Source organism: Merops nubicus, unplaced genomic scaffold (assembly GCF_000691845.1).
Source record: "Merops nubicus isolate BGI_N331 unplaced genomic scaffold, ASM69184v1 scaffold20580, whole genome shotgun sequence".
NCBI lineage: Eukaryota > Metazoa > Chordata > Aves > Coraciiformes > Meropidae > Merops > Merops nubicus.
Window position 1 is genome coordinate 1 of NW_008581094.1, and position 10,589 is coordinate 10,589.

General features: G+C 42.8%; 1 protein-coding gene across 1 annotated transcript; it reads left to right on the forward strand.

The window, feature by feature from the left end:
- Nucleotides 1–45: 45 nt before the first annotated feature.
- Nucleotides 46–8,721, forward strand: LOC103781019 (histone-binding protein RBBP7). Its single transcript, XM_008948728.1, has 11 exons — nt 46–186; nt 2,127–2,269; nt 2,751–2,924; nt 4,022–4,137; nt 4,817–4,977; nt 5,424–5,550; nt 5,638–5,715; nt 6,316–6,392; nt 6,852–6,909; nt 7,693–7,803; nt 8,580–8,721. The coding sequence occupies exons 1-11, from the start codon at nt 128–130 to the stop codon at nt 8,646–8,648; spliced, it is 1,173 nt and encodes a 390-aa protein (XP_008946976.1). The 5' UTR covers nt 46–127; the 3' UTR covers nt 8,649–8,721.
- The last annotated feature ends 1,868 nt before the right edge of the window (nt 8,722–10,589 follow it).

A 10,589-nucleotide genomic window follows, 5' to 3' on the forward strand; every position in this document is an offset into this window, starting at 1 on the left:
CGGGCGCCGAGCCTCTGGTTCACCGCTTTCCCTTCCCGCAGTGCTGGAGGACACGGTGGAGGAGCGCGTTATCAGCGAGGAGTACAAGATCTGGAAGAAGAACACCCCCTTCTTGTACGACCTGGTGATGACACATGCTCTGGAGTGGCCCAGCCTCACCGTACAGTGGTTGCCTGACGTGACCAGGTGAGAGAAGGGAAGGGAGGCCTGGAAGGTGCTGGGGGAGGCGTAGGGTGCAGCTGCTGGTTTGCTTAGTTTGCAAAGCTGGAGCTGAGGTTTTTTGCAATTGCTTGTTCCGCTGCTCTTTCCGTCTCTGTAACTACATCTGCTAAGTAACTGGAGGGTAAAGGTCACGTGAGATGAGAATAATTTGGGTCAGGTTCCTTTTTGTGAGCTTGTAAACACTTCATTTTGCTTACAATTCTAAAAAAACCTTTGGGTATTCAGAAGCTGTGGGAAGAAAAGTCGCAACTTGATACTTTACAGAAATCTAGCTTACCCTAGCAAAAGATGTTGTGAGGTCTGAGGAGAGGTGTCTCAACTTGCTGATAAAGAGATCTAATGCTCTTCTATAGTTAATTCTAAGTTAGCTTTTTATTCAGGACTGTTTTTCCTCATGTGAAGTGTTCAATAGAAGCTCTAGTATCTGCATCCATGTTTTGTTTTGTTTGTTTTCTTAATTTGGGGCTTAAGAGGATATTGTTCCGAGACTGGTGCTTCATGCGCTGATTCGCTCCCTAGCTCCCTGTTGACTTCACATATTGTAGTTTTCCCATTCTTCTACCTGCTCCAGAAAATTTTGGGCTCCCCAATTAATTTCTTGATTTTGAAGATGGGGATAGATTCTGTTTGTGTGCCATCTACTGCAGAACTTAAGTTGTCACAGTAACCACTCAGGGTTCTGCTGAGTGGACCAGGACTGGGTCCCTCATGTGGTTGTAAACTGGATATAGCTGGGTTTTAAAACAGCTGATGTGTAAAGTTCATGCAATAACCAGAGGATGGTCGCTTTCCTCTTTAAAATGACACCTTACATATGGAATATTATGCTTGGTGGTTAGGTCGTCACTTAATTTTGTATACCTGAACGTCTGGGGAAGGTATTGAGAGAGGTGAGGTACCTAGATGTGGCATGGAAAAAATGAAGTGGGGATGTGAGGGTGTGGAGCCCGTATGAGGAACACTTCTGCTTCCATCATATTTTGCAGATTGACTTAATAATCAGTTTAAAACCTGGTATTTCCAATTATCCAGTGTCAAAATATGTAAGCCATTTAAGGCAAGGACTGTCTCTTTGTATGGCACCTGACAGATGGGACACCTGTTCCTGACGCAAGTAAGTGCGTGTGCATTGTGTGTTCTTTGTTTCGTTTCATATCTTTCTTTCCCTCTCCAAATGTGTGGTGATGCCTTGGAAGTGGTGTAGTCGTGGCTGTGGTGGCCGGGGCCTGCCCCAGTGATTCCTGCTTGCTTGCGTTTGGACAGTGTAATTAGCCTGTTGCTTTCAAGAATGCAGAGTTTGCTTGGGTTTGACTGTTGAGATTTTTGCTTTCAGAGATAAAAGGCACTGCCTGTCCAGCCTCTCACTTCATACTAAAGGTTGCATTTAACCAACAGAAGAGCAATTTGATTCTAGTTATCGAGGATTTGTGGCCTGTTTAAAAATGAGCTTCTGAAGTAAAATGATGACTGGTAAAAGCTTCTGAGAGAAGTAACTGACCTAGGCTGACGGTTGTCCTCGGTGTTTGTGTTTTATAGAATGTAGTATTGATTGCTTTCTAAATCCATGCTGTGCAGCTGCTGGGGGCACTGAAGACACAAGCAGGTGTAGACATCACCTTTAACTACTGCACAATTGTAGTTGTCCCGTTCAAGCCCCAGTGGCAGCATCTGCTGAGGTGGCATTGTCCCTCTGGCCTCACTGGTTCTGTCTTAGGCTTGCTCATGTCAGAGTCTAGTCTGCTTTATTGCACAAGTCTCTAGTAACCAAGGAAGGGATCTCTTACTCAAATCTCTCTTTTCTAGCTCTCTGAAGAAGTTTGGATTGTGAGTATTACCGTTGTTAGCTACTGGACTTCTGGAACTGAGCACTTAGGTTTATTCCTTGCATTTATTGTTCTGAACAGGCCAGAAGGAAAGGATTATGCTCTGCACTGGCTGGTTTTGGGCACGCACACGTCTGACGAACAGAACCACCTGGTTGTTGCGAGAGTCCAGATTCCCAACGATGATCAATTTGATACTTCTCAGTGTGACAGTGAGAAAGGAGGTGGGCAATGCATGTGTTCTTCAGGTGATGTTGTAGAAGTAGCATTCATAATTGTCCTATCTATAGGACTTTAACTTAATCTAACTTTGTCAATTGCTAAAGGTGATATCTACTTAGCAGTTCACAGTATTTCTAGGTCACTGGTAGAGACTAAAAAGAGGGAACTTCTGATTTCAGAATAATTCAGGTAACATTATATACAGTCCTTACTGGCATTTCTACCAGCTCAGTCAGTTGTGAAAACCAATATCTATCTACCTCAAATACAAACTCTTTTTGAGCTTTAGTTTGTCATAGAGGTTGAAAATAACTGGTGTTAATGCTGTTGTGCCACATGGTACTAGTCTTTCACAATCTTTTTGTGTGTGATGGTAAGATAGATGGTCAGCACTGATTCTTGGAGCGGAGGAGATGCATGAAATGCTGTTTAACCTGTTAAAACTAGTTGATGTGATAAACTGACTTTTTCTGACAAATGCAGAGTTTGGAGGCTTTGGATCTGTGACTGGCAAAATTGAAACAGAGATTAAAATTAACCATGAAGGTGAAGTAAACCGGGCCCGGTACATGCCACAGAATCCCTGCATCATTGCTACAAAAACACCATCTGCTGATGTGTTGGTGTTTGACTACACTAAACATCCTTCAAAACCAGGTGGGTCGGATCCCTTGAAGTTAAGCAAAGTGCCTCTTATTGTTGAAGGGTAAACTTGTATTTCACTGCAGTTAGGAGAGGTGCTGGGTTCTGAAATCCAGGTAAGGACGCCCGTGTCTTCAATGACTTTAGCGGCCTGGATATGCTCAATATCATAAGTGAATCTCTGCAGAAGTAGCATCCTGCTGCTGTGGGTGATACAAAGCTGGGTGGAATTGTAGATAAGCTTGAGGGTAGGAAGGGTCTGCAGAGGCACCTGGACAGGCTGGATTGGATATGGGTGGCTGGAATGCTACCTGAGGGGAAAAGAAGCTGGGGGTGTTGGTCCATAGCTGGCTGAATAATGAGCCGGCAGTGTGTCCAGGTGGCCAAGAAGGCCAAGGGCATCCTGGCCTGTATCAGAAATGGTATGACCAGCAGGAGTAGGGAGGGGATCGTGTCCCTGTACTCAGCACTGGTGAGGCTGCGCCTCAGGTGCTGCCCTCAGTTTCTGGCCCCTCGCTATCAGAAAGACGAACTGAAGTGCTGGAGTGTGTCCAGAGAAGGGCAACTAGGGTCATGAAGGGTCTAGAGCACAAGTCTTACAAGAAGTGGGTGAGGGAACTAGGGTTGTGTAGTCTGAAGAAGAGGAGGCTGAGGGGAAACCTTATTGCTCTCTACCTGAAAGGAGGTTGAAATGTGGGGGTTGGTCACTCCTCCCAAGTATCAAGGGATATGACAACAGGGAATGGCCTCAAGTTGTGCCAGAGAAGGTTTAGGTTGGATATTAGGAAAAACTTCACTGAAAGGGTTGTCAAGCACTGAAACAGGCTGCCCAGGGAATTGGTGGAATCACCATTCTTGGAGGTATTTGAAGGATGTGTAGATGAGGTGCTGAGGAACATAGTTTAGTGGTGGTCTTGGCAGTGTTGGATTAATAGTTGGACTTGATGATCTTACAGGTCTTATTCCAACCAAAATGATTCTATGATTCTTATATGAGCTTGTTGTATGAAAGAACAACTTTGTTTCTGTTGCAGTAATGTTAGATGATAATGATGCTGTTATGGATTGATGTACGAGATGAAGCTAAGTGGAAGGAATTTCTTCTCTTTCAGACCCAAGTGGAGAGTGTAATCCTGACCTTAGATTAAGAGGGCACCAGAAGGAAGGCTATGGCTTATCATGGAACTCAAATTTGAGTGGAAATCTCCTCAGTGCATCAGACGATCATGTAAAAACCACATCTGTTCCTCTGTTAAAAAAAAAACCTCAAACAAAAAGCCAACTAAACCACCCCCTCAAATTTATGCTGTAATAGATAATTAGAGAAAAACTGGGTTAGTGTAGCTGTATCTGGTTATGTGAGGAAGCTCTCATGCATTGTACTTACATTTTTAAAGGCTGTTAGTTGACTTCAGGCTGTAATCAACAACCAGTTCTTTGTAACATTCTCAGTGGAGGAAGAGCAGATTGTTTTTATGGGTGTCTGCTGAAAAAAAAAATTGTTGCATAACAACCCTTTGGGCTGAGTTGGGTCTGAGGCCTTAAGTTAGCAAAACCCTGAGATTGTTCAGACTAATAGCTAGCAAATTTCTGTGTAGTCTTTAAGTGAAACACAAGCTACTGAAATGGGGCTGCTTTTTCTAAATTGCTTTTAAGACTTGATAAATAATCTTTGGGCCTTGAATTTGAAGAAAAATGGTAACAGATAACCCAGCTGACTTCTAAGTTACAGCATGTTAAATGCTCCTTTTCAAAAACAAAGAACTGCTTGAGGAGCAGGAGCATCATTCCTCTGTTTATATGTAGAAGGGGGGGGTTTGGTGGGGAGGTTTATTGGTTTGGGTTTTTTTTTTAAGATAATGCTGTTGAAGTTGTCACACAAATAAGACCTTCACTTCTGTTTACAGACTGTGTGTTTATGGGATGTAAGCGCTGGACCAAAAGAAGGCAAAATTGTTGATGCAAAAGCAATCTTTACTGGCCACTCTGCGGTGGTAGAAGATGTAGCATGGCATCTGCTCCATGAATCTCTGTTTGGATCTGTGGCTGATGATCAGAAGCTTATGATGTAAGTTGTAAGATGTAATTGAAATGATTTCTGGATAGTGCCACCAGTGTGTTGTCAGCATACCAGTCCAGAGCACGTAGATTAAAAAACTCAAACTATTTGAATTATGGAATGGTCTTACGTAGTTCTTCAGTGCAATCACCTCTAGTAATGCTGCAGAATGATGGAAATCTGCATATCATTTAATGTGTTTGCATTGTTTGAAAATAAGAGGTAATTAATAGGTGTATCAACTTCCTGGGGTGGACTGCTGATGTATAGCAGACACAAAATCCTGAAAGGTTTTTTAATAAAAACTGTAGCTTCAGGCTTAGGTTTAGTAATGGTGTAGTGTCTTAAACTAATGGGTAGCATAGTGAAAAAGAACCTCCTGTGAAAACTTGTTTGTTCACTTTCGCTTTCTCCTCCCTGCCCCTCACTCCGTGCCAAACCCATCGTTGCCACAGCTGGGACACAAGATCTAATACCACGTCCAAGCCAAGTCATTCTGTTGATGCTCATACAGCCGAGGTCAACTGTCTGTCCTTCAACCCTTACAGTGAGTTCATTCTGGCAACTGGTTCTGCTGACAAGGTATTTACTTGTGCATGCTTTACAAGCATTTTAGGTGACAGTTCTGTAGCCATTACAGTAAAAATCCTCTCTTGATACCTCTCCTAGACAGTGGCTCTGTGGGATCTTCGAAATTTAAAATTGAAACTCCATTCTTTTGAGTCGCATAAAGATGAAATTTTTCAGGTGGGTAAACTTTTCTCAAAACCTGTAACAAAATCTGTAAGAGTACTGACTAGAAAAAAGAACATGTCAACTTTCCTACAGTGACTGACCACAATAAACAAAAGTCTGTTAAGTGTGAAGCAGTGAATTTTGGTTCAGCAAATACAGACAGTGCCACATAGTTTCTTTCTACTGTTCTCTGCATGACTCTGAACCAGATAGTCCACAGTTTACTGCTAAAAAGATACTGGGAGCTTGCATCTACCCTCAGTACAGGTAGAAGACTTGTCTAAAATGTCCTGCTGTGGAGAGGACTTGGGTTCAAATCTAGTATTGTGAATTCTGCCAAGGTAGTAGGTGCAAGTTACAGTGAGTTTTAGACAACCAAATCTTTAATGGTGAAATAATGTTGGCTGTTCAATCTAGGGAAAAAAAAAAAAAAGAGAGAAAAAAAGACTTCAAAGCAGTCTATTTGAGTTACAGGACATCCTCTTTGCTTGAAGAAACTGATGTGTTGAGTCCAGTTGTTGGAAATTGGTGGCTAGGTGCTAGTGGCAGTGGTTCAGGATGTGCTGTAGAACTTGGTGGCTGTGCTCCAGTCGGGTTTTTTTCTTTCAATAGGTTCACTGGTCTCCTCATAATGAAACAATTCTTGCTTCAAGTGGTACTGATCGTCGGCTTAATGTGTGGGATCTGAGGTGAAAAGCATTTCCTCTTTTCTAGTATGTATGAACAGATAGTAAAAGCAGCAGCCTGCAGACCTGCTTCATTCTGTAGGCTTGACCTGGGCTGTTCTCTGGCCTGCCTTGCTTGCTGGACTCAGACCTGTCTGTAAGGCATGCAGTAGAAGCAGCACAGTACGTGTGCAACGTTCTAACGTTCCTTCTCTGGGAAGAGTTCTTGCTGATGTAACTGGGGTTTTTTTGTTGTTTTTAGTAAAAAGTGATTTCTACCTCCATGTGCTTCACAAGTTAGGTTCTGTTTGAGAAATTATAATGCCAAAGAGTTGATGTTTTATGCCTGAGGCTTATAGTGCTTGGACAGTGAGAAAAAACAATAGCAAAAGCAAATGCTGTAGAGAAAGGCTGGGAACTGTTGAGCTAATACAGGGTGTAACTTTCATTATTAATAAAAAAGTATAAACCACTTCCTTGCAGTAAAATTGGAGAAGAGCAGTCTGCAGAGGACGCAGAAGATGGGCCTCCTGAACTGCTGGTACGCTTTTGTTGGGGTTTCAGTCTGCTGGTGTGCTGTATGACAGCGTGATGCCTGAGGACTCTGCTCCTAAACCTGCAGCAGTTCTTAAATCTTTTCACCTCCCCAGCTCTCACTCCATAGCTCTAATTTGCAGTAGGCTTCCTCTATTTAATTCTGAGGTAGTGATTTTTTTTTTTTCCTAAGCCAGCCTGGACATAATTTAGTTGTTGCACATAATTTAAGCACATAATTGAAAAAAGGACATAATTTAGCCATGTGCATGTTGGTATTCTTTTATAACTAAGAATGTGTAAAACCAAGGCCTCAAATTGCTTATTTTGCATTAAACTGGTGAGGTCCCATATAGCTAACCTTACTGACGGAGCAAGTGCAAAGGTTTTTACTTGTTTTGTTTCCCCAGAAAATGAACAATTTAGAATGCTTCTAGTCTTGTTTCCCCATGTCCTGTGTGAGCGTTCCTTTAATGAGATGAGGTCAGGATGTGAAACATGGCTAGATTCCACAGCCCCGGTGGAGTGAGGTCGCACCTTTCTGGGGGTGTCTGCTGGCTGCTGCTAGAGTAGTACCAGCCGTCATCTGAAGCGCTGCCTCGGCTGTGGTGGCCGTCTCCATGAGCGCTGTGCTGGTCCACACACACCTCTACATCTCCACTGTCTCAGTAGCAAGTTGTTCTTCGTGTGGTCATCAGCATGGTGAATTTAACTTCTGAATCTTGAGTTTTAGTAGACTTCTGTCTAGAGGTGAAATGGCTTACTGAAGCTTGTGTGGTGTTTTTCACAGTTTATTCATGGAGGACACACTGCCAAAATTTCAGACTTCAGTTGGAATCCTAATGAGCCCTGGGTAATCTGCTCTGTATCGGAGGACAACATAATGCAGATATGGCAAATGGTGAGTGTCACGGCAGCTCCTGAGTTGCTCTGGAGCTTGTTGCATAGATGAAACTGAAATGGGTGGCTCTTCTTAGGGAGGCTTGTGCCTTCAGTGGCTGAAAGTAGTCTATCCCCTGTAGTTCTTACGCTGATTGCAGGGTAAGACTTTCAGAAGAAAACAAAGACTAAACCCACCTGAATAAATGCAGCTCCTACCCAATTCCTGACTCCAAGCCTGAGGTACTAGTTAACATTAAGAGTAAACGTGGTAGGTGGAAACTTGTACCCAGTGCTAGCCAAGACTTAGCCTTACCCCACCCCACGTGCTGAGTGGGAAGCAAGGTGCCTTTGAACTCTCCAGCTCGTTGATACTATTTTACATTATAGGAATTTGATCAGTTACCTTATAAATGTTGGAATAAAGTCACTCAGGAATAATTTAAGTTAAAAAAACTGTCAGACTTAGATGCACGTCACAGGTCAGGCTTTGGGTTTTTGATAACTGTTCTTGTTTGGTGTGTGCAGACAGAGGTTGAAGTGAGTCCAGCTGAAATGGCCGTGGTGAGGCTGGTGGCTAAATAGCTGGTGCTTGTGCTGCTGGAAGGCAACTGAAGTCTGGCCACTGTGTGCACATGCCTAACTTTAGCTGCCCCTTAAGACAAGGCAGGGAGAGGGTCTCTTTAAGGAGGGGATGATGTCTGTGCCTTCTGGTATTATCAAGGGTTTTTTTTATAGAATGTAGAGGATGGTTTAAAAACAATTGTACATTTGTAATATAATATTTTGTGTCTTTAGGCAGAAAACATTTACAATGATGAAGAACCAGAGATAGCAGCAGCCGAACTGGAAGGTCAAGGAATGTAACTTTTCTTCCCTAAGGAAATACTGGGTGTGACATTGTAATATAATTTGAATACTGTATATGTTAAAAAAAAAGCCCCTAAAAATACCAACCGCCCCAAAAAAAAAAAAAAGAACCCCAAACAAGCACTGGGCAGAAGCGTTACATCCAAACAAGAACATATCTGGCACAAAAAGCTTGTATAGTCAAGTTGTCATGGGCTACCCTGGGTTATTTGGGCGCTTTGAGCTATTGTATACTGTACAGCAATTAGCTTTTAGGGAAAATAAGAATGACTTAATACTTATGTCTATATTTTTAAAGAAACTTACTTGGTTCCTGTAAATAAAACAGTCAAATCTTTGCTCTTCCAACACAGCAAGTGCACAAAAAAAAAAAGTTTTTGTAATATGTAAAAAGAGCTTTTCACTTTTACACAACACTTTTGGATTGGCTTTGCATAAATAAAATGTATTAAATAAAATATTTGGTGTGTTTAATGTCCATTGACGTAAGGTGAATACCTTCTTGCATGAATATAATTTAATTTGTGCACCGTCATAAATTTATGTGGTACTTAATTATTACCCTGCAATTAAAGGTTTGGGATGATGAGAATTGTCTTGATGCGAAAAACTTGGAATAGGTGACTTGGATTCTTTACAAGCAGAATGGATAGAGAAGGAGTTTGGGGAATGCAGGAGACTGACTGGTCCTCCCCATGTAAAGTTCAAGTATCGTTCTTGAGCAGTCAAGTAACTGGTGAGTTGGGTTTGGGTTTAGGGTGGATTTATTTTTTCGGAGTGGTGGTTGAAGTGCTGTCCTTTGACCTTTTCTTATCTTGGGTGCTAAAAGCTGGAGAATTTGGATCATGTAGAAGTAAAATATCTCCATATTTATTATGGTTCTCAGCCAAGTTATGGATGACCCTGGAAGCTGCCAGACAAATCTAAGTCGGTTTCTAACTTGAGTTTAAATTAGCTTTTAGTTACTTAAGGCAAGCTTTACTTAATTTACTTGTTGTCTGTCCTGATCTTTCAGCTCTTTCTCTCGAGATGACTGGGTACTAGTTCTCTGGTACTGATGCAGGTCCAGCTGAAGGTAGACCTCTCCAGGGCTGAGGTGGCAGCTGTTAGCTGGAACTTGGCTATGAGCAGCGTTTTGTTCCTCAGGAAGGAGCTCACCTGCATCACCAGCTTCCTCCCAGTGTGTGCCCTCTGGTCACCATCTACAGCAGATTATGCCTGTGCTGGTGCTGTGGGGCAGTGGCAATGAAGCTGTTGAGCAACAGCAGCACTAACTTTCCTGTGTGCTGTTGGGCTAACAGTCATTCAGCTGGAAAAGTCAACATCTGCTGACAAAGTCTTGATATGTGTATGCAGGCCAGCAGTTTTCCTTGCCTTACAGGAAGGGTTCCACGGTGGTATCCAAGGGGGACTCCGCTGCTCTGGCTGCTGATCAATTTTGCAAGTGACAAACATTAAATATACCCAGCTCAGATTGTTATTGGTCAGGTCCTACTTTGTTTTGACATCTGTTCTGACATATACAGCTTGTGAAGGAAAAGAGGTCAACAGCTTGACCGTTGCTGGAAGAAGTGTCTCCTAGAGACCATGGTGGTGGCTTTCAGGCACAAATGTGACTGTGGGCTCTTACACAGCCTGTCCTGCTGGTGCTCCTCTTGAGGGAGACCTACTGGCTGCTTGCACAAGCAGGTATGGTGCAGTTTGTCCCTATGAAGTGGCAAAGAAAGCCAAAAAGATGCTGGGTTTCATCAACAAGGACATCACCAGCAGAGGTAACAGTCATCCTACTCAGCACTTGTCAGGCCACACCTGGAATAGTGTGTTCAGTTTTGTTCCCTGCTATACAAAAAAAGGGGAGGATCCAGAGAAGGACCACAAAGCTAACTGAAGGACTGTGAAGCCTGTCATATGAGGAAAGTCTGAGAGAACTAGGTTTGT